The sequence below is a fragment of the Bombyx mori genome, chromosome 16, assembly GCF_030269925.1.
Source record: "Bombyx mori chromosome 16, ASM3026992v2".
Lineage (NCBI taxonomy): Eukaryota > Metazoa > Arthropoda > Insecta > Lepidoptera > Bombycidae > Bombyx > Bombyx mori.
The window spans coordinates 1,494,460-1,517,204 of record NC_085122.1 but is presented as its reverse complement, the minus strand read 5'-3'; the positions used below and the strand labels follow the sequence as shown (position 1 = coordinate 1,517,204).

At 39.9% G+C, this 22,745-nt stretch overlaps 4 protein-coding genes across 15 annotated transcripts in view; 3 read left to right on the top strand and 1 right to left on the bottom strand.

Annotated features, from left to right (window-relative positions):
- Nucleotides 1–1,011: 1,011 nt before the first annotated feature.
- On the top strand, nucleotides 1,012–3,649 carry LOC101738749 (DNA repair and recombination protein RAD54-like). Its single transcript, XM_004928929.5, has one exon. The coding sequence runs from the start codon at nucleotides 1,245–1,247 to the stop codon at nucleotides 3,540–3,542; it is 2,298 nt and encodes a 765-aa protein (XP_004928986.1). The 5' UTR covers nucleotides 1,012–1,244; the 3' UTR covers nucleotides 3,543–3,649.
- Nucleotides 3,650–4,054: 405 nt separating this feature from the next.
- LOC101738892 (protein adenylyltransferase SelO) lies at nucleotides 4,055–19,585 on the bottom strand. 11 transcript variants are annotated; one of them, XM_062672876.1, is made up of 13 exons: nucleotides 18,293–18,540; nucleotides 17,947–18,043; nucleotides 15,627–15,790; nucleotides 14,166–14,246; nucleotides 11,345–11,508; nucleotides 10,675–10,847; nucleotides 8,973–9,072; nucleotides 7,568–7,728; nucleotides 7,131–7,252; nucleotides 6,298–6,427; nucleotides 5,721–5,847; nucleotides 4,835–4,968; nucleotides 4,055–4,227 (listed from the first exon to the last, which is right to left on the bottom strand). In XM_062672876.1, the coding sequence occupies exons 3-13, from the start codon at nucleotides 15,713–15,715 to the stop codon at nucleotides 4,105–4,107; spliced, it is 1,404 nt and encodes a 467-aa protein (XP_062528860.1). In that variant the 5' UTR covers nucleotides 15,716–15,790; nucleotides 17,947–18,043; nucleotides 18,293–18,540; the 3' UTR covers nucleotides 4,055–4,104. The 11 variants fall into 11 exon arrangements, with proteins under 11 accessions (XP_062528860.1, XP_062528861.1, XP_037872363.1 ...); XM_062672877.1 differs by lacking the exons at nucleotides 17,947–18,043; nucleotides 18,293–18,540 and adding an exon at nucleotides 19,450–19,585; XM_038016435.2 differs by lacking the exon at nucleotides 17,947–18,043 and having other exon boundaries at nucleotides 18,293–18,559.
- The window catches only part of LOC134200293 (bolA-like protein 2), a 66,463-nt gene continuing 62,732 nt past the window's right edge, over nucleotides 19,015–22,745 (top strand). Inside the window, exon 1 of one of the 2 annotated variants that reach the window (XM_062672892.1) lies at nucleotides 19,015–19,724. In XM_062672892.1, coding sequence (XP_062528876.1) covers nucleotides 19,656–19,724 — 69 coding nt within the window. In that variant the 5' untranslated portion in view covers nucleotides 19,015–19,655. The remainder of the gene's footprint in view (nucleotides 19,725–22,745) is intronic. The other variant, XM_062672893.1, reaches the window with a different exon arrangement.
- LOC101739034 (dolichyl pyrophosphate Man9GlcNAc2 alpha-1,3-glucosyltransferase) lies at nucleotides 19,839–21,440 on the top strand. Its single transcript, XM_004928931.5, has one exon. The coding sequence runs from the start codon at nucleotides 19,839–19,841 to the stop codon at nucleotides 21,438–21,440; it is 1,602 nt and encodes a 533-aa protein (XP_004928988.2).

The window sequence follows — 22,745 nt, the reverse complement described above, 5'->3', positions numbered from 1 at the left end:
GGGTAGCGTGGCGTCGCGAGGCTGCACGAGCTTTCTACCGACTAGTCAAAAGAGGCGCCGCGCGGCTGATCGCGGCGCAGCTAGCTGACGTGCGGCCGACCGAGGTGCAGCTGACAGACTCGCGGCTGCGCGCGAGCGACCATTTCATACCCGCTCGCCCTGCCGCTTGCGCATTTCGCGTTATTTTATTAGAGGGTATCTTGTTCTTCTTCTACAGCCAGTGCTATGATACATAAATCCAAATCCACCATATTTATTGCCACACAACTTTCCTTGAGTGAAGTAGATCGCACACTAGTTTTCAAAGCTACCACGCAGAGGCTCATTGCGGCGCCTCGGGATGCCGCGCTGCCTCTCGCGGCGCCGCACTGCCCCGCGCGGCGCCACACTGCCCCTTGCGGCGCCGCGCTCAGTCACTTGCTCTTACGGCCGCTGCGCGCCGCTGCTCTTTCAGTGGGAATTGACCCTTAGAAAGGGTAATATTCAAACTAATTGATATTAGTGGCTTCTACCATCGTGTAGCGTCTTGTTAAAAATTGGCGATGGACCTCTACGAAACCTACAACATTTTGTTTTCTATATGTGTAGTTTAAGTTTCTTCTTAATGGTGCTCATATAATAATCCTTCGCAAAGCGGTCATGGTCGCAGCTCCATTATAAATATGTCAATGTTAAGGACAAGATCGCTTCCATCGATGCATCTATATTTGAAGTTGCTGTCACGCTGCAACTTTTGGATGAAGGTGAGAACTAAAACTCCTTGGGCCCGCAGTCTGCTTCCAACATCTGCAGATCGTCAAGTCCCACATACCCCGCGCGCCCCCTAGCCACGGGGACCTCATAGAAGGTCCGGCCACCGCACCGGCCCGAAAAAAAAAGAAAAGGCATAACAGGATTTTCAGGAATAGGCTCGTGTATACAAATATATTTTAGTAACATTAAACTTATAAGTAGTAATTAATCAGGTACCTTGAAAAACACGTTGTCCAAAATGAAACTAACGTCAATTTAATTTATTATCTGCTACGAGTTTGACAGTTTCAGTTGGAAATGTCAATGTTAATAAAAATTATTAAAAATTCAAAAAGCAAACAAGTCCGATCTTGTTTGCGTTAAATAATGAAGGAATATCGTTCTTACTAAAGTGAAAACATCAATAGGAGATTACATTAAATAGCGCAAATTGCTGAGTTCGAAAACATTGAGTAAAGTTCCCAAATATGTGCAGTAACGTGTAAAATAAGATGCGCCGCAGTCGAGCGCCAAGCCAAATAGGCTCTGGAGAGAGTGTTTTCAAGAGTCCATTACTAGACTCCGCCAAGCGAAAGAAACGAGAATGCACAAGAATACCGCTAGCACAGAAAACTCCTTCTCAAACTTTACCTTCTTCAGATCACGAAAACATTATCCGTCAAATACTTAGTAAGCCCTTTAAAGTTCCTATATCAAACTATGTCTCCTCGTATTGCAGTAAAAGCTTAGGATTAAAACGAACGCAACTTAGAAGGGCCCTCCACGACCCAGACGAACCCAATTCACTGGTCCTCGAACGCCCTCCAACCATTCCGGAACACGAAAGAATGAAAATGAATCCTAATGACATAAAAGTTGCTGTTGTAGTTGATCCAGTACTTGGAAACATACTGAGGCCGCACCAGAGAGAAGGAGTAAAGTTCATGTATGACTGCGTTACTGGGAAACAAATAGAAAATGCATATGGATGTATAATGGCTGATGAAATGGGTTTAGGTAAAACCTTGCAGTGCATAACTTTACTGTGGACCTTACTGCGTCAAGGGCCAGACTGTAAACCAACAATATGTAAAGCCATAATAGTATGTCCCAGCAGTTTAGTAAAAAATTGGTACAATGAAATACATAAGTGGCTGTCGCAAAGGATAAATGCTTTAGCTATGGATGGGGGTTCAAAAGCTGAAGTAACTTTGAAACTACAGCAATTTATGAACACATATTCTGCGACTCGAGTTGCCACACCAGTCTTAATCATATCATATGAAACTTTCAGGATATACTCAAATATATTGCACTCTTCTGAAGTAGGTTTAGTCCTGTGTGATGAAGGGCATAGGTTGAAGAACAGCGAAAATCAGACATACCAAGCATTAATGGGTTTGAAGGCTAAAAGGAGAATATTAATCTCAGGTACACCAATCCAGAATGATTTAACTGAATATTTTAGTTTAGTACATTTTGTTAATGAAGGAATATTAGGGACTGCGCATGAGTTCAAAAAGAGATATGAAAATCCTATTTTGAAGGGACAAGATGCAATGGCAAGTCAACCTGAGAGAGAAAAAGCCCAGGAGTGCCTGCAAACATTAACTTCAATTGTGAACAAGTGCATGATCCGAAGAACTAGTGGTCTATTAACTAAATATTTGCCAGTTAAATTTGAGCAAGTTATTTGTGTAAAAATGACTCCACTACAGACTCAAATTTACAAGAATTTCATAAATTCTGATGCAATTCGTAACAAGTTTACAGGCACTGGAGAAAAAAGCAATACGCTAAGTGCTTTGTCCAGCATTACATCTTTGAAGAAGCTCTGTAACCACCCAGACTTGATCTATGAAAAGATTATAGAAAGAACAGAAGGTTTCGAAAAAGCAAAAGACTATCTCCCAAGTAACTATGATATAAAAGATGTAAGACCAGAATATTCAGGCAAGTTAATGATCTTAGACTGCATACTGGCAAATCTTAAAATGAATACAGATGATAAAATTGTGCTCGTATCAAATTATACTCAGACATTAGATTTATTTGAGAAATTATGTCGAAAACGTACATATCAATATGTAAGATTGGATGGTTCAATGACAATAAAAAAGAGAGCCAAGGTGGTGGAAAACTTTAACAATAAAGACTCCAAAGAGTGGATTTTCATGCTAAGTTCCAAAGCTGGTGGTTGTGGCTTGAATCTCATTGGAGCCAACAGGCTAATCATGTTTGACCCTGATTGGAATCCTGCAAATGATGAGCAGGCGATGGCACGGGTATGGCGCGATGGGCAAAAAAAACCATGCTATATTTACAGACTTTTGGCTACTGGAACCATTGAAGAAAAAATATTCCAAAGGCAAGCACACAAAAAAGCACTCAGCGAGACAGTGGTTGACCAAAATGAGGAGTCTCTAAGACATTTCACAGCAGATGATTTGAAAGACCTATTCCGTTTGGAGGAGAACACACTATCGGACACTCATAGTAAGTTTAAATGTAAAAGGTGTGTAAACAATATTCAAGTTACACTACCACCTGAAAATTCTGATTGCACATCTGATATTTCCAATTGGTACCACTGTGCAGACAAGAAAAACATAGCCGACATGGTCTTGAAGCAATGCTGGGACGTTGCAAAAAGTATATCCTTTGTTTTCCATCATCGGTCCGCAAAAACAGAGGCTAAGGAGATAACTATAGAAGATAAAGAAAATATACAAGTAAGTAAAAAAAGAAGAATCATGGATGATGAAGATTACTCTGAACCAGATGACAGTGCTGATGAAGATTATTCATGATTTTTTGTGGGTAATCATTGAAAAAATTAAGCCATTTAGTTTGTTGATTGTAAATATCTGTTTTATTTGTAAGTTAATTGTGGAGAAAATATATTTATTTGAAATTTTGAATGTTTTCATTATTGTGCTTCGTAAAGAAAGAATCAGTACACATTTTTCTCAGACATTTTGGTATAATATGTTTGGTGGCACAAAAAAAAAAATAAACTATTTCAATATGTGTTAACTTGTTAGGAAATTAATGTTTATTTCATACATTGCACTAGATCAATTGGAGGGACAGAGAGAGTATTTTTATTGTACACCAACAAAAGAAACATTGCGAAACATTAAATACAAAATAAAGTACTATAGACGGTCTTATCGCTAAGAGCGATCTCTTCCAGACTACCATCCAATCATCTATGGATAATTTAAATATACTATTATCGTGGATGTAATGTTAAATCGTAAATCCGCAGAAATAAAACTTTTTAAGTCTTTTTTGGAGGGAAAATCAATAAAATGTACACTGAATTGATAATTTGATATTATTTGACAAAAATTTCACACATCACGTAATCTATGTTGAGCAGCTGATCTTCAAAGCGTACGCCCATTGAGGTGGTTGGGCTGAGAAACCACGTAATTCAGCCTCTGGGTTAATGTCGTAGGGACGTCTTATAACTTCCAACAAGAACTGTACCTGAGATAGGTGAATAATTTAGAAAGATAACCCTTTGAGCGCAAACCGTCGAGAGATCGACTCTATTATTAAAGTGGTAGGACCTTTTGTGAGTCCGCACGGGTAGGTACCACAGCCCCGCCTATTTCTGCCGTGAAGCAGTAATGCGTTTCGGTTTGAAGGGTGGGGCAGCCGTTGTGACTATAGTGAAACCTTAGAACTTATATCTCAAGGTGTGTGGCGCATTTACGTTGTAGATGTCTATGGGTTCCAGTAACCACTTAACACCAGGTGGGCTGTGAGCTCGTCGACACATCTAGGCAATAATAAAAAAAAAAGGCCGATCCATGGAAGTAATTTTGCTATTATTTAATTATTATTTTCCTACCTGTCCTAATAGGTAACCTCGAGGGGTTATATTGTTAGTTTCGCTCGCTTGGTGTAGGTGAGCTCACAGAGTTCGGCCTGACGAATTTTTTAACACTAGCCCTAGCAAGAACAGTGCTTCACTGATACTACTACCGGATCGAAATTGCGACCCACTGCGAAGATTCGGCGTGAAACTTAGTGGGTTAAGTTGCACGACAAACCCTTCGTCGCGTTCGGTGCTTAGATAGTTAGGCTATACTTTTCCAAAGTCATCCTTTTCGGCGTCAACAATAGCTTCGTGCAGGATCCAATTGCGAGGAACGTAAATTGGATTGACGCTCAGCATGCGCCTCCGACGCTCATCCTCAAACATTCCAACTGAGCTCGCGTCAACTGCACAACCATTTTACGTTTACCCTCATTATTATAAAATAATATTAAGCCATTGCATAGCGTTTATCGCGGGCTTTGAGCGCGGCGACGGAATCAAGAAATTCCGTAACGAAAATAAAACCTAACACCCCCACTCCGCCTACCATGTAGCTCGCGTTCAACACGTTCACACGTTGCGCTTGTGTAGTGTTTGTGAATAAGCGCGTATTATAAGTTACTTCAGTTACTTAAATCGTGACGAAATAAATTGAATACAGTATTCACAAAAACAGTAGGTATAGGTTTTTTTCCATTAGTTCGAATGCCTAGGGTGACTGGATCACGTTTGGTTACCCAAGCTCATAGACATCTCTAAGTCAATGTCGGCTTGAGACATGGTGGAGGCTTAAAATTACTATGCGACCCCTTAATTCGGTTGACATGAATGCTTCGCAGCAGAATGTTTACATGGTTGCACCACCGGTGTAGGCTTGAACTATACTGTGGCAGTGGCAGAAAGCAGGGACGAGATACTAATATATGAAGATAAATAGAATACTGCCAATACATATTAGCAGTTAAACTAGATAGGCAGCAGCTTAGCTCTGTCCCTGACATTACTGATGTCCATGGGCGACGGTAAGTATTTACCATCAGGTGGGCCGTATGCTCGTCTGCCTATAAGAACAATTAAGGAAATTACAGATGTCCCATGAAATTACTGAAACCGTTGTTAGGACCCTCCGACTTTGAGCTCCGATTTTAAAACCCACCAGCTTCCTTGTCGAGCCTCTCACGATACTGGTCGAGCCAGCAGCCCCACGAAGCGTGAGACGACAAACGTTTGAGCGACCACTTCTCTGATATCTTCACTTCGCTGACCAGCTCCGATGGTTCCAACTAACGATAAAACAGTGTAACTTGACTGTCTCAAACTACCCACATATTTACGCTCTTACTAGATAGAAGATAGAGGTTAACACTTTTCCTAGGTGGTAGAACCTCTTGTGAGTCCGCACGGGTAGGTACCAACCCTAGTAGTAGGGTAGGCCTGTTTCTGCCGTGAAGCAGTAATGCGTTTCCGTTTGAAGTGTGGGGCAGCCGCTGTAACTATACTTGAGACCTTAGAACTTATATCTTGTATAAGTTAGAACTTATATAAGTTGGGTGGCGCATTTACGTCGTAGATGTCTATGGGCTCCAGTAACCACTTAACATCAGGTGGGCTGTAGCTCTTCCACCCATCTAAGCAACAGAAAAAAAAAAGTCTCAAAGTACCCACATATTTACGCTCATACTAGATAGAAGATAGAGGTTAATATTTCTCCTAGGTTGAGCTTCGCATCTTACCTCAGCTAGTTGCCTGAACGTAGCAGTAAAATCGGCTCCAGTCTGCTGCATCATGTCTAACAACTTCTCTACCAGCTGCTCGTCTCCCCAACGCTCTTCTTTCAAACCGATCTTCATTAGAAACGTTTCTCTTGAGTGGATTATGTGGAATAGAGCATTTTAAGTTCTCTACATAGAGGCATACCGCCGTTCTATTCATGAGACTAAACATTTAAAAATATTAAGATGAATTTGTGATCGTTTACCGGGCTATTCGTGTAAAACGAATAACAAAAAAACGAGAATTAACATCTAGATGTTCTAGGTGTTTCTGCGGTTTGGCTGCACCCGGAAATTGTGCAAGTTCTTGTGCTATGATGGCCAGTTCCCGTACCATCCATCCATCCTTACATGGTACATCTATCCGTGTAGCATCGAAGATGATGTATGGATGGTTACCGCCAATACCGTGGAACGTCTCGTCTGACCTACGAATCCCATTGCGATCGCATGCTGGAAAGGCCCAGAGCCACTAACAATCCCTCTTTCCCCAAAAACATATTCACATGGTATTTGGCCATGGTTTTTTTAATACCTATTCTGATAGCCCTGTGAGGCTATATGAGCGTTACCATAGTGTGTAGGTGAACTCTCGGGGCTCAAACCGGAGGTGTTGCTAATACTGGTTCTAGCAAAAGCCGTGCTTAGCAGAATCTACCACCGGATCGGAAACGCGACTCACTGAGATCCGGCGAGAAACTCAGTGGAAGATAACGTTAAACAAACCACCAAGAACAACTAATCGCCATCCTATGAGTTAACATAAAATAACCTTACCCAATTAAGAAACTTACAATATTTTATTCTTGCAGTACGTATCCAAGGTTTTCAGGATGTGCAACATGTGCACTTGTTGTGATGAAGTCAATAACGGTTTCAAAGCGTTCGCTAGTTGACCTATATTCCATACCACGACCTATTTTGTACACAAACATTATCGGTACAGCTTGTTTGGATTGAAAGCGGTGTGATGGAAAACAAATTTCTTAACTGGTGGTAGTCTGCACGGGTAGGTACCCTGCTTATTTTTGTCGTGAAGCAGTAATGCGTTACGGTTTGAGGGGTAGAGCAACCGTTGTAAACTGAGACCTTAGAGCTCATATCTCAAGGTGGGCAGTGGCATTTAAGTTGTAGATGTCTATGGTCTCGGATAACCACTTAACACCAGGTGGGCCGTGAGATCGTCCGTCCAACGAAGCAATAAATAAAAAAATGTAACGCATCATCATACATCAGGTTGCTTCGCCAACGCATACTTTCCTTCGCCGTCAGAGCAGTTGGCCACAAAACCACTGTCGTATGAATCGACAAATCCAAACGGACCGTAATCCATTGTTATCCCAAGTATACTCATGTTGTCGGTATTTAATAAGCCGTGCGTGAAACCCAAACCTGAAATTTTTATTTTTACGATCGAAGGTTGTTATACGAAAATGACGATATTTTAATGAGAAACGTCAGCCATTTACAATGACATTTACCGGCTGTACCGCAATGTATTACTTTACTGGTGTAATTTTATTACTGGTGGTAGGACCTCTTGTGAGTCCGCGCGGATAGGTAACACCGCCCTGCCGATTTCTGCCGTGAAGCAATAATGCGTTTCGGTTTGAAGGGTGGGGCAGCCGTTGTAACTAGAGACCTTAGAACTTATATCTCAAGGTGGGTAGCGCATTTACATTCTAGATGCTCCAGTTCTATGGGCTCCAGTAACCACTTACACCAGGTGGGCTGTAAGCTCGTCCACCCATCTAAAAAAATGTAGGTACCGATTGGATTTAAGAATTATCTCATGAAAACATGCAAAGGTTTAATGTTAACACTCAGCCTAAGAAATTGTTCTGGTGGCAGGGCGTCTTTTGAGTCCGCGCAGGTAGATACCACGACTTTACCTATTTCTGCTGTGAAACAGTAATGCGTTTTGGTTTGAAGGGTGAGGGTAGCCGTTATTCTGAAAAACTAAGACATAGAAGGGTGGGGATGGGTGGCGGTATTTAAGTTGTCGATGTCTATGGGGTCTGATGGTCACTCAAAACTAGGTAGAAAGAATAAAGTTGCTCAAAGGATGCATATTTTCTCATTGCGGTAGGAACACAACATTTTATCATCAGTATCTTATTATAGAGTATGAGAGAAGTTTCCGAAGCCGGAGGAATGTCAATTTACTCTCTCAACGTAAATGTGTAACAATCCTAATTTCTTCTGCAGGAATACCTATCATTTTGGGCAATTTTATGTTACTGGTGGTAGGACGTCTTGTGAGTCCCCCCGGGTAGGTACCACGACCCTGCCTATTTCTGTTGTAAAGCAGTAATGCGTTTAAGTTTGATGGGGCAGTTGTTATACTGTAAAAACTGATGACCTTAGAACTCAAAAAAATCATGAACACGCAACCTAAATTAAAGCAAATCCTTTAAGAGGTCGTTGCACCCGCTCAACTGCTGACGACTTTACATTCGATTGCGTGCAGAAGTTTTTTGAAATCAATATAAAATTATCTTTAGTGGCGTTCTCATGGCTTTAAAATCTTTGATTAGCTTTTATAATCATAGCATTTTCTTCAGTTGACGCGAATCACATATATAAAAAATAGTTTTACATTACATTAAACTCATATGAGACTTTAGGTACTTCACCTTGCCATTTAGCCACCATATCGAGAGTTCTGTGCGCTATATCAGAGAACAATCTTATAAAACGATTCTCGTCTGATAAATGGATATCGGGAAAATGTTCCTGAAACAGAACTAACATCAAACCACAGACAAGGGCCTGCTAGGGCCCGAACAATGACGTCACGCAAGAGCTGGCAAGACTAGTGACATGAAGATGTGACATTTGGATGGCTGCAGTGATATTCACCAGCTTTACGGCTGCGGTCATAGCTGATCACCTTACTCATCGCCTCTTAACGTTCAGCGTGCAAACCAAACGAGGTATTGTTAGCAGACAGTTCGTAGCCTATTTCTGTCGTCGTGAGGAAGCTATGTTTTGAGATTTGAAGAGTAACACAGCAATTACTCTGATACTTTTTTACCTTCGACTTTCTATCTCTAAAAGTTTGGTGTCAATGACATGACAATGGTTCGTCGTATCAGACCTGTGTCCGCTTACGTCGGGAGCTATATCAACGTATAGACAACGTCAGATGTCGATATTCCCTAAAAGAATGCACGTCGTGAATGACATTTGACTCCATACAGAAGAGGGCCGTTCGGATTGTCGATAATTCCATCCTCACGGACCGTTTGGCGCCTCTGGGTCTGCGGAAGGACTTCGATTCCCTCTGTATTTTGTACCGTGTGTTGCAAGGGGAGTGCTCTGAGGAATTGTTTGAGATGATCCCCTCATCTCCTTTTTATCATCGCACCTCCCGCCATCGGAGCAGAGTTCATCCATATTATCTGGAACCGCTGCGTTCATCGACAGTGCGTTTCCAGAGATCTTTTTTGCCACGTACCAACCGGCTATGGAATCAGCTCCCCTCCACGGTGTTTCCTGAGCGCTATGCCATGTCCTTCAAAAGAGGCTAGTGGAGAGTATTAAGCGGTAGGAAGCGGCTTGGCTCTGCCCTTGGCATTGCTGAAGTCCATGGACGGCGGTAACCATTCACCATCAGGTGGGCCGTATGCTCGTCTGCCTACAGGGGCAATAAAAAAAATATACTGTTTCATTCAAATTATTTTAATTGGGATATTTTTTAAACCAAATCCCACTTCCATCGTATTCTAAAAGCGTAATAATATCGAGGGGCCATTTGGTATAAGCGACATTTTTGCAACTTTACAGGAGAGCTAGTTACAGATTAAAATAAAATAAAAATGTAAAAAAAAAAGCTTCAGCTATTTGAATGGAATAAACTTAATTGAAGTTCAATTAAAAACATCAAACTGTTGATGCTACTTAATACCAAATAAAACGCACCTTTAGTTACAAAGATAAAGGCGCGTATTAAGCGGAATGACGGTTAAACCAAACAACCTTTCATCCCTCGTTAAGTTTTTTTTTTATTGCTTAAATAGGTGGACGAGCTCACAGCCCATCTGGTGTTAAGTGGTTACTGGAACCCATAGACATCCACAACGTAAAATGCGCCACCCATCTTGAGATATAAGTTCTAAGCTCTCAAGTATAGTTACAACGGCTGCTCCGCCCTTCAAACCGAAACGCATTACTGCTTCACGGCCGAAATAAGCAGGGCGGTGGTATCTACTCGCGCGGACTCACAAGAGGTCCTACCGCCAGTGATTACGCAAATTATAATTTTACGGGTTTGATTTTTATTACACGATGTTATTATTCCTTCACCGTGGAAAGTACTTAAATGAAAATGTTTACTTTGATAATGAAATCGGTCAGCTGTCTCAAGACGGTCAGCTCTCCGGCGCGACTCAGAACTTCCAAGGACCCAAAACGGAACCAGCATTTCGCTAATCTGAGGACGACGGCGGCGCTCTCCCGCCGAGGACACCCAGAGTAATACATGTCCCGGACAACGGCCTCATCGCTGACTGCAACGGTCATAATGAGGGTTGAATACGCGACAATATTTTTTTTTATTGCCCTTGTAGGCAGACGAGCATACGGCCCACCTGATGGTGAGTGGTTACCGTCAGCAATGCCAGGGGTAGAGCCAAGCCGCTGTCTACCGAATAATCGCCCTTTCGCATTAAAAGTGTACAATTTTCCAAAAATATTCAAAATTGAGTTAATACGCGTGTAAACATTTGGTATCACCAGTATTTTTATACGCTTTTATTAGCTTCATACGTATGTATGTAACGGAATCTTTGAACATGATTTTGAGCCTCTTCAAAATGTCGGATTAACTCGAAATTTGGTATACTTATTAAGGACCGATGACAATTCAATATGTAAAAGGAAAAAAGAAAAAAAAATATTGAAGAAATTGAAATTCAACTAAAAAATGGAAAATAAATTTGAATTAAAAATAGTGTAAGGAAAAATGATTTTTTGTAGAAAAGCGTGGTTCATCCAACCAACTTACCGATGACAGCGGCCGCTCGTGTTGTGGGCACGCCCAGATAGTGGCAGGCTTCACTGACCACCATTTCCCTGATGGCCGCGCGTAACACCAAGCGACCGTCGCGCATCCGGGAATACGGCGTCGGACCGGACCCTTTCAGCTGCAGTTGCCATCTCTCATTGCGACTGAACAAAAATACAAACCGCATCTAAGTTTTGTAGTTGAGGACTTCTTAATTAGCTTATAAATAACTAGCTTTTGCCCGCGACTTCATCCGCGTGGAATAGTTCACAAATAATGCTTTATTTTAGAACAAATTTGGTTAACATAAAAAATGTTATAGTGAGCCAACCTTAACATATAGATATATGCTGTCGCGGACTATTTTTTTAGATCTTTTAAAGGGGAACAATTCTGTCGTACATTATTTTAGCGAAACTTTAACCGCTTCTGCAGCGCACGCAGCGGAAGCTCTCAAAAGGCAAAAAAAAACGATTTTGAAACATTCTTTATTAGTGCTCCGCTTGTATTGGTCTTAGCGTGATGTTATATAGCCTATAGCCTTCCTCAATAAATGGGTTATCTAACACTGAAAGAATTTTCCAAATCGCACCAGTAGTTCTTGAGATTATCGTGTTCAAACAAACAAACTCTTCAGCTTTATAATATTAGTATAGATTAGTAGGTCTCGTCAACGCGTGCACAAGAAGAGCCACGGTACGCGAGAAATGGCCACGTCTTGTGAAGCGCATCACCACCCGAACTAATGACCATGACCACATGCCAAAAGTGCAAACGACTAAGAAGATAAATTAGCTTTTCTTAGATATAAGTAGATTGCGGGACGCTCCCAATGCTTGGTCCGACCAGATCCGCCCCAGCCTTGATTCCAGCGGCTGTAATGCTTGCCGAATAACCGATGGCACTACATTATGATGACAAAAATCACGCCTGGAGAAAGAATTCGCTTTTCATTCTTCTTCCCAGTCGTACACTCTTGACAGAGTGGTCGAGGTCATGCATCAGTCGGATCCTGCGATATCAATGCTCTCGCGATGTGACGCCATGCGGCACGAAGTTTCGCAGAGTCATCATCATCATCATTCTTTCCTATTAGCCTCTGCTGGGGTGTAGGGCTCGAATCAAATTGTTCCATTTAGATTGATCTTGGGCAGTCTGTTCTAGCTCCTCCCACGTCATGCCCAAGACCCCTAGCTCCTGCTCCACCGAGCGATGCCAAGTTGTTCTGGGGCGGACTCTCTTCCTTTTGCCAGACACTTTCCAGGTCAGTGCTCTCTTTGATAGGTGGGTATCGGGATTTCTCAAAATGTGACCAATCCAATACCACTTCCGCGTAAGGATCTCCTTCTCCATTGGTGTCTGCTTAGTGATCCTCCACAACTCTTTGTTGCTGATCTTCTCAGGCCAAAAGATTTTCAAAATCTGACGCAGGCACCTATTCACAAACACTTGAAGTTTTCTTATCAAGTCCTTGCCAACAAACCAAGTTTCGCTCCCGTACAGCAATACAGACTTTACATTTGAGTTGAAGATCCTCACCGTTGTTCGTCTCGTTAAGGTTGAGGAACTCCACACTGACCTAAGTTGACTAAACGCGGTTCTAGCTTTATTTATACGAGCCGCAATGTCTGCCTCGGTGCCTCCCCTATCGTCCACAATGCTGCCCAGGTAACAGAAGCTTCCCACCTGCTCGATGTGCCTCCCTTTGATCAACATAGGAGCCGAATCGGTGGTATTTATGCGCATTTCTTTTGTTTTTGTAAAATTAATACGCTGCCCTACTTTTTCAGCTTCATTTACTAGATCATCTGCTTTGTTTTGTAGCTGCTGCCGATAGGTTGCTAGGAGGCAAATGTCATCAGCAAAGTCGATGTCCTCTAGATCTTCATCCGTGGTCCAAGGCAGTCCTTGTCGACATTTACAGGTGACTCTACGCATCACATCATCAAGCACCATTATAAACAGCAGGGGAGACAGCAAGCAACCTAGCTTGACGCCTGCATTGACCACGATATTATCCGTAAGTTTTCCCCTGTGGAGCACTCTACACGACGATCCATAGTAAAGCGCTTTTATGACATTTATGAGCTTGTCGGGCACGCCTTTTTTCTTCAAAACAGTCCAAATGCTGGACCAACTGACACAGTCAAAGGCCTTTTCGAAGTCGATAAACAAAGTGAAAACTTCACACTGCATCTCCTGACATTGTTCCAGGATTATTCGTAAAAGGTTTCGCAGAGTGAGGGCAATAATATATGTTGGAGTGAGTCACAGATTTTATGAGGTCCATCGTGTTGGAGATCGTCCGCGTTCGCTTTTGATACATTCAGTAAATACGTAAATGCAAAATTACATAGCTTCATCGCATTGTCTATTAGCGCGGTATCCAATGTACATTATTTCATGCTTGAATTGAATATGCCTATGAAGACTTACAGCTGGTAGTAGTACCTCTTGTGAGTCCGCACGGGTAGGTACCACCACCCTGTCTACTTCTGCCGTGAAGCAGTAATGCGTTTCGGTTTCAAGGGTGGGACAGCCGTAGGAAATATACTGAGACCTTAGAACTTATAACTCAAGGTGGGTGGCGCATTTACGTTGTAGATGTCTATGGGCTCCAGTAACCACTTAACACCAGGTGGGCTGTGAGTTCGTCCGACCATCATAAGCAATAAAAAAAAAAAGAATAATACATTGCATCGTTTTATAAAGCTAATACCCAGGACTAAGACCCGCGTGTGGTCAATGCTTACAAATCAAGGAGGGGAATAAAAGGCAGAAGTTTATAAAAATAATTGAGTGTTTTATCATGAATGCTCACCTATTAACATATTCTCCGATGATATGAGCCCGCCCGTCTCCGAGTTGGCCAGCCCATAGACCATATTGATGACCTCCATAACTGAGAATGTACATATGTATGTATATAGATTAACATACCGATAATTTTTACAAAACTAAAATCCAGCGAAATAGGTAACGTGAAACTAAAGTATTACCTACAGTAACAAAATTATGTCCACTTAACGAGAATACCGGACAAAATACTAAAGTATACAACAAACTTATTATGTTACTATTATGTTATATGTGTATATATTATTGTTACGCCGGTAAGAGTAACGCCATCTATCGCCGAATAGTCGAACGAATATCGAAGAACCTAGAAGCACCTAGAACGCTCGAGAAGCACAACGCCATCTATTGACAGATAGCGGAAACCAATACTAGAGGTGTGTGTGGAATATTCTCGATAATTCTAGGGATGAGGTATCGGCTATAAAAGCGTTGTAAAGATGGCACGCAGTCGTCAGTAATCGGAACTAGTCGAAGCGCAACCGCAAACGGATCATCTGAAGCGAAGCGGAACAAGCGAATTGAGAGTTTTAAAGTGTTTGTTGAGTGTTTCAAAGTGTTTGTGAAGTGTTTTAAGTGTTGAATACAGTTTTTTTTAGTCGTACTTTGGTAGAATTTTATTTATCCCGAACCCTAGCGCGTAGCACTATTATGTTATTATATCGTGTTGACCGTAGTGCTGGACCCCTTCAGGTCCCCACGGACCACTTTGGAAACTAAGCATCTAGATAAATATTATTTTAGTATATTTTGTTCGGTCTTCACGAGTCATAGACATAATCCGTGATGCCCGTGGACCATATAAGCTGTAAGTATTCGTAGCATAGAAAATAATACGAGTATAACACAATTAAAAAAAGCCGAGATTGAACCGTAAATTGTATTTAATATACCTATTTATATTTTTTTATTGTTTAGATGGGTGGACGAGCCACCGGGTGTTAAGTGGTTACCGGAGCCTATGGACATCTAGAACGTAAATTCCGCCACCCACCTTGAGATATGAGTTCTAAGGTCTCAGTATAGTTACAACGGCGCCCCGCCCTTGAAACCGAAACGCATTACTGCTTCAGGGCAGAAATAGGCAGGGTGGTGGTACCTACCCGTGCGGACTCACAAGAGCTCCTACTACCAGTAATTACGCAAAATATATAATTTTGCGGGTTTCATTTTTATTACACGATGTTATTCCTTCGTCCTGGAAGCCAATCGTGAACATTTGTTAAGTACGTATTTCATTAGAAAATTTTGTACCGCCTGCGGGATTCGAACACCGGTGCATCGCTACATACGAATGCACCGGACGTCTTATCCTTTAGGCCACGAGGACTTCAGACTTCAGATTTTATTGCTCTAGTGGCTGTTTTTTTTTTGTTAGACTTTTGCGAATTTGTTTATATTAATGTGGTGTGCAGAAAACATTTACCGATGTGCAATAGGCAAAGCGCCGTAAGGAAGTTTCCTGCCGGATACAAACTCCACGAATTCCTCTCGATTCGATACATCCGGATCCATGTCTAAAATGTTAGCGAGTGCATCTACAGAGACACACACGAGTCTGACGTTATTCTCCAGTGGAATCGGAGTAGCCTGAATCAAAACGTTCATACAATATTTTATCTTATTATAATCCGTGATATATTATTGAAATGAAAATGAAACGAAATGCGCTTATTTCAGGCAACTTAAGCCCATAAAATTAAAATTACAATTTATCAAAATGATTAAAAACAAAAATGAAACCAAATCAAATGAAACCGAATCAAAATTATTAAAATTAAAATTGTCAGTTACTAATTATATAAAATTAAAATTAATAAAGACACACAATACAACAAATAATGAAATAATGTTAACTGAGTAACCGCCACCATACCATGAAGTCTTCTCCTGCGTGCTTAGTGTGAGTTTTTTAACGTTTTCGATAGCGTTTTTTTTTTTCCTACCTATGCTGATAGCCTGAGAGGCTATATCAGCGTAACCTTAACTAGTGGGTGAGCTCACGGGGCTCAAACCTGACGAAGTTGCTAACACGAACCCTAGCAAGAGCCGTGCTTCGCAGAATCTACCACCGAATCGGAAACGCGACCCACTGAGAAGATCCGGCGAAAAACTCAGTGGGCTGTGTCTATGGGTTATTTCACTCGTCGAGCCCTTCGTCGCAAGCGACGGGTTCGACGAGGACGGTGACCGGTGCTTGTGGTGCCTAAAAGCACGGTTAATGGATCAGGGAATTTAATGGATCAGGGTCATGTTTCTACTAATTAGTCTTCAATACGAACGCTATGTACCTCAGAAAACACGACATTCTTAACATTCGATGAAATTTGTTCGTTATTTTCATCGATTGGCAGTAAAATGTACTTAGGATATTGACTGAATTTCCACTCGGCTAAGGTTCTTTTCAGTGTGGTCGCCTCACCTTCCATCTTCATTTTAAATCAGAATTCACAATAAATATATGAGAAAATCGAATTTAAATAATCGTTTTTGAGCTTGCTTTAATTGTCAAATTTTATTTTTGATCCAAGATGACGTTTTCGATTACATACTCTTTCTCAAGTCGTCAATGGAATCTATAAAGTATGACGTCACTTAATTTGTATTAAGTGCTCTATTACGCTTATGCTATATGCTAACCCGTTATGCTCTCCGGTTTTAAGGGTGGGAAATTCGTCATGTCTCAAGTTGGACCGCGATTGTGATTTCTAAAGAGCTAATACATATCGTATATTTTTTTCTCTAAATTTACAATAAGATACTTAATCAGCGATCACTAAATGTTACTATGCTTATTTGCTTTCTATGCGCTAAGGACTGATGCAAATTATAGTCGAAGAATATCTTAATGAGTATGGGCTAAGCGCATGACGAGAATAATGAATCCCATCCATACTTACCCATACAATAATTAACTAATAACTCAACTTGGCGTGTTCCCGCCAAAAACTGATTTCACATTCGTCTGCATCGGATTTACCCATCTTCACTCGCACTCACATCTTTTATTTTCTCTTAACAGCTTATCAGCCTAGCCAACATAAAAAAACTAAACATCCATTCGAAAATTAAGAAATAATTATTATATAATAACATAAAAATTGGTATCCCTAACCTGGCACAATTCTAAAATTTGTAGTGCGGCGGCTTATCTTTTTAATTTAAATTTCCCGCCATTAAAGTCATTGCCTTTAGGAAGCATAGTGTGGGGAAGCATTTATATATGAACCGTAATTGTCGTAAAGTGCGGTCTTTTATATCCAACCAAACTACATCATAATATGCAATGGTCAACAATATCTATGTTTGCTGTTTATTTTATATATTTTTCAGCACTGTCAATAAAAAGATGCGATTTTTTTACAAAAACGGAAGTGACGGAATAGTGATTTTTTTATTTGGTTATTTTGGTGTATCTCATTAACCTTTAGCATCTATGAAAGCATAATTTTGGCAAACGAAAAAAACGTTGGACTTGAATTTTTGGGTTCGACTAAAAACTCTAACTACTGAGACATTTTAACAAATATTTTATAGGTTTTCAAATCAATTTTACATTTGTAAATACAAATATACCCACTTGTATGAAGATCCTCCCTTCTTAGTCTATCATGAAATACAAACTTTATAGTCCCTACCTCCCTATCTATAAACTTGCTACTTAAAAAATATTCGTTTATATGACGAATCCTTTTTCGCATTCGACGGGTTCGACGAGAATGATGACCGATGTTTTAAATACCTACCTAAAAGCACCAAACGTGGATCGGGAGGATCCGATATGACATGCTACGGACGACGATGACTTGTCATTTTGACTTGATGATTTTGTGGTTTGGTCGTCTGGATCGGGTTTAAAAGACAAAGAGTGCGACTTAAATTGCTGATTATTTAACTGTTACATAATAGTATTTTAAAGTGTCGTGAATATCAGTTGAAAAATTTAATATAGTAAGAGTATTAAATTAAGTATTAGTAGAGGATAAACTGTACTAATGATTGAACCGGAATTATTTTTAAATTGTTTAATTTCCAAGCTCTGAGCGCATAATAAACGTCAGTACTAATTTGGAAATTGTTTCTTTCTGTTACCTTGCCGTAAACTTTCTCTGTCGTCACTTTTGTACACATTCCGCTAAAGCAAAAATGATGAGCCTATCTCTATTATCCGACACCAGTGACCACGAATCACGACATCCAGACATTCAAACACCCCGACAGATAGTGCAAACTCATTAAATAATGCAGTCTGATGTCGGAACGAGAAGACGAAAAATTTTACACGTATTGTAACTATATTAACTGTATCAGTGTACATGTAGGTGCATTGCATAACCATAATTTCGGAATCTTATTTGAATAGTGATTGGCGAGTCTGAGATGATACAACCCTAGAAAGAATCGTATTCGTGCCAGAATTATAATCGAGTATACGATAGCCTCACTTCTTGACTTACTAATCGAGATGATTTTTGATTGTTTGGATTCGATCGATTTGCCCGTGAGATAGATATTTTGATGTAACGTAGTGATTAAAATATACTTTGATTAAACGGTTTTAAATATCACGAACTCGCGACTGTCGATTCAAGACGAAAGTTCAAGATATTGAAATTGTGATAGGTGATCGACTCTAAGTCGATTTATTGAGATTTGTTGAGATGTTCAATAGTCGAGATAATCGACTTGAGCATGTTTAATTTTTATATGCCTCGCTAATTGTTTTTAAATTATGTAAAGCGAGCAGGTGTAAAAATATATTTTACCATTATTGCTATTTTCGATTGTAGATCAGAGTCACTTGATCCTAAGTGAAGGTAAAACACCGAGAAGAGTGTTATTCATCTTACCTACTTAGGACTTTAATTGTGACATTCAAGGCATATATATAGATATATTACCATATAAATAAGTACGTATGTGTATTGTTCTGCTGTCGTATGACCTGATTTTTTATTATTACTGACGATTGATTTCCTGAGCAAATTACAAATTTTCAATAATTTAAACACAGATTTTAAATTCAACATATCGGAAAGTTCTTATCCTAAATACTACACATATAAATGCTGCTAATAATTTCTTATCTGCATGATTTACAATATTCTATTATGTAGTAATAAAGTAATAATGTAGTAAACTGGTCAAGGTCAGTGCTACCATGTTAAGTGTTCATACAATTTTTTTCTGACAGAAAATAGATCAAATTAGTCGACAGAATTTTGATTCTACCATTTCTACCTTCTTACCCACTGCTTATCCGGTGTGAAATTCGTTAGTTCAGCGACCGCAATTTCACTTTCGTGAGCTGCTTTCTCGTTTTCTCACTTTCGAAAAAGTCCAATAGTCGTGTGAATCAAACCCGTTTCTGTGCGTAGTAAATTTTAGTGAGAGGTGCAGTTTAATTGGTGTAAGTTGTGTCCGATTTTACTGCTCGGTGCATGGATTTTTATTAATGAATATGGTGTATACGGAGAAATATTTAAAGGAGAAGCTGACCCAGGAACTGGACGCCGTTCACGTCGTAAGTACGATCTGTCAAAATATGTATTGACTTTTTACGTTTGCCGCGTTGTAATTTATCAAATTTGAATGTAAATCATTTAAAAACGTGAAAAAAATTTATTCAAACGTGACAATGACGAAAAGAGCCGATCCAGATAGGTTTACGGTAACGAAAGATGCGCTTTTGCCGGGTATATTTTTCGCATTACTTGTTCGTTGGTGTGTTGCCGCATATCCGTATTCTGGATATCGTAAACCACCGATGTATGGAGACTTCGAAGCTCAGAGACATTGGCAAGAGATTACTGTTCACACACCGGTAACAACGTGGTATCATAACACGACGCAAAATGACCTTGAATATTGGGGCATGGACTATCCTCCGTTATCAGCGTATCATAGCTTGTTGATGGGCCTCGTTGCGGACTGGCTGGATCCGGAATCCGTGAGGCTCTTCGCGTCAAGAGGCTACGAAGATGACTCTCACAAAACATTCATGCGTTGGACGGTATTCCTGAGTGATTTGTATTTCTATGCGACAGCAGTCCTATGTATATGCATAGACGCGGAACGTGTGAGAGCTAAAGAAACAAAATGGGTGTTCAAGAGGACTGATCTATCAACTATCTTGTTTTTATTGTACCCCGGTTTAATTCTTATCGATCATGGTCACTTTCAATACAATTGTGTGTCACTAGGTTTGTTTTTGTGGGCCACTTTCTTCATAATAGCCATTGAGAATGATGTGTTAGCGACAATATTCTTCGTTTTTGCTCTGAATTATAAACAGATGGAATTGTATCATGCATTACCCTTTTTCATTTATTTGCTTAGAAAGTGTTTTATTGGAATACCTCCACGTAGTAAATTTTCTCATATTGTTCACAAATTTAACAAATTAGCAGTTGCTGTAATATCTTGTTTTATTATTATATGGTATCCCTTCACCAAGTCTTGGGATAATATATCTCAGCTTGTACATAGGTTATTTCCAATCAAAAGAGGAGTATTCGAGGATAAAGTTTCTAATATATGGTGCTTTGTAAATGTTTTTGTAAAATTAAAAGACGTGTACACAAATGAAGAGATGGCTAGAATGTGCCTGGTAGCAACTGCGGCAGCTGCTCTACCATCGTGTATCGATTTATTTTTAAGAATCAACAAAAAAAAATTTGTACTTTGCCTCATAAATGTTTCACTAGCGTTCTTTATATTTTCGTTTCAAGTTCACGAGAAAACAATATTATTGGTGGCTATACCTGTAGCCTTGCATCTTCCTGAAGATCCCTTCATGTGCTTTTGGTTCCTACTCATATCTACCTTCAGTATGCTGCCATTATTCCTTAAAGATGGTTTACTTATACCATTCATATGTACAAATGTTATTTACATTTGTTTCTACAGCATATGTGTGAAATTAGCTCATCCGAACAGTGATTTTCTATCATTTTTCAGTGCGAATAGAATCGACAAGATAGTACGGCCAAATCAACATGAAAACTCAGTATTAATGACACTACTGAGCACGAATTTCTTTTTTTCATTCATTTGTATGATATGGTTGATAGTGGCCGCTGTATTCATCCCTCCGCCGGTTTCATATCCAGATTTGCCTGCGTTGCTCATTTCCGTTTTCTCATTCTGCCATTTTGTTTTATTCTTCATATATTTTAATTATCAACAATTTTCTATGCCAATGTGTTTGCCAGTTCCTCAAAAAGCTAAAACTAAATAATACAGTTATTATTATGTTTTATTATTTAATCAAGAACTTAAGCACATGTGTTCGGTAACAAATCAGTTCATTGTGTGTCTGTCTTTATGCAACCCGCACTTAGCAATCCTTTTATTAAAAGGAGAACAAGTACCCTCACTAATACACTACATACCTTCTCCCCAAGTATATACTATCCATAATAATATGAAATATATTTTGATCCCATAAATACAGACACAAGTACAATTTAATCACAATTTAAAGTATTAGATTCTTAATCATAATTTTCTACATATTACTATTAAATAATGTATAATATCTAAGGTTTTAATTAATGTAATTATAGTTAAATCTACTATAAGGTGACCTCTGATGTATGTGACTTTTGTGACGAATTTTACCACCAGAATATCCTGATTCTGGTTCGGGAGGAATTCCTAACATTTCTGCCCATTTATCCGGACTCGGTATCTCTATAATTTCCTGTTCCTCCAAACTACTAGAAATGTCTTCCATATCTTCTTGTTCCTCAACATTCACTGCCTCACAATCCAATTCCGATTCCTTCCCTCTTTCTGCAGTTTCCTGTCCAGAATCTGTTTCTTTTTTAAGTAATTGATCTATATGTCTATTCACCACAGTTCCATCACCAGTTTCTACTTGATAGTTTCCTGGCCCATTCCTGTAAACTACCGTTCCTGGTAACCAACGGGATCCATTTCCAAAGTTCCTGTACATCACTTTCTGCCCCACATCAGTGTGTCTAATTTTTTTGTTGCCATTTCTTTCAATCTGTTCATTTCTCTTACACGTTTGGAGATTGTCTGGATGGAGTGTATCAAGCAAGGTGCGCAAACGCCTGTTCATCAATAATTCACATGGACTTTTATTTGTTGTTGCACATGGAATTGTGCGAAGTCCTAATAATATATTGGGAAGTTTTATATCCCAAGAGATACCGTCCATCTTCCGTAACTTGTCCTTGACTGTTTGAACCATTCTTTCTGCCAGTCCGTTAGTAGACGGATGATGTGGCGCCGTTGTAATATGTCTAATTTTGTTAGACTCTAGAAATTTTCTCGTTTCTTCAGATACAAAAGGTGTTCCATTGTCAGACACCAATACCTCACACAATCCGTGTGTCGCAAATATTGTTCGAAGGTGTTTAACAACGGTCGACGAAGTCATATTGTTAACAATGAATACTTCTGGCCATCGCGAATACGCGTCAACTATAATCAGGAATATTTTATTTTGGAATGGTCCCGCAAAATCTACATTAATACGAGACCAAGGTTTGGTAGGAGTTATCCATTCATAAGT

Bases quoted from the DNA above. Each gene is read 5' to 3' on its own strand.
- LOC101738749 (XM_004928929.5), top strand. From the start codon at position 1,245: ATGCGCCGCAGTCGAGCGCCAAGCCAAATAGGCTCTGGAGAGAGTGTT.
- LOC101739034 (XM_004928931.5), top strand. From the start codon at position 19,839: ATGACGAAAAGAGCCGATCCAGATAGGTTTACGGTAACGAAAGATGCG.
- LOC101738892 (XM_004928930.4), bottom strand. From the start codon at position 16,635: ATGAAGATGGAAGGTGAGGCGACCACACTGAAAAGAACCTTAGCCGAG. The intron at 7,253-7,567 runs GTATGATGATGC...TGTACAAAATAG, and splicing joins CGTTGGCGAAGCAACCTGAT to GTCGTGGTATGGAATATAGG. The intron at 5,848-6,297 runs GTAAGATGCGAA...TTTTATCGTTAG, and splicing joins CGTTCAGGCAACTAGCTGAG to TTGGAACCATCGGAGCTGGT.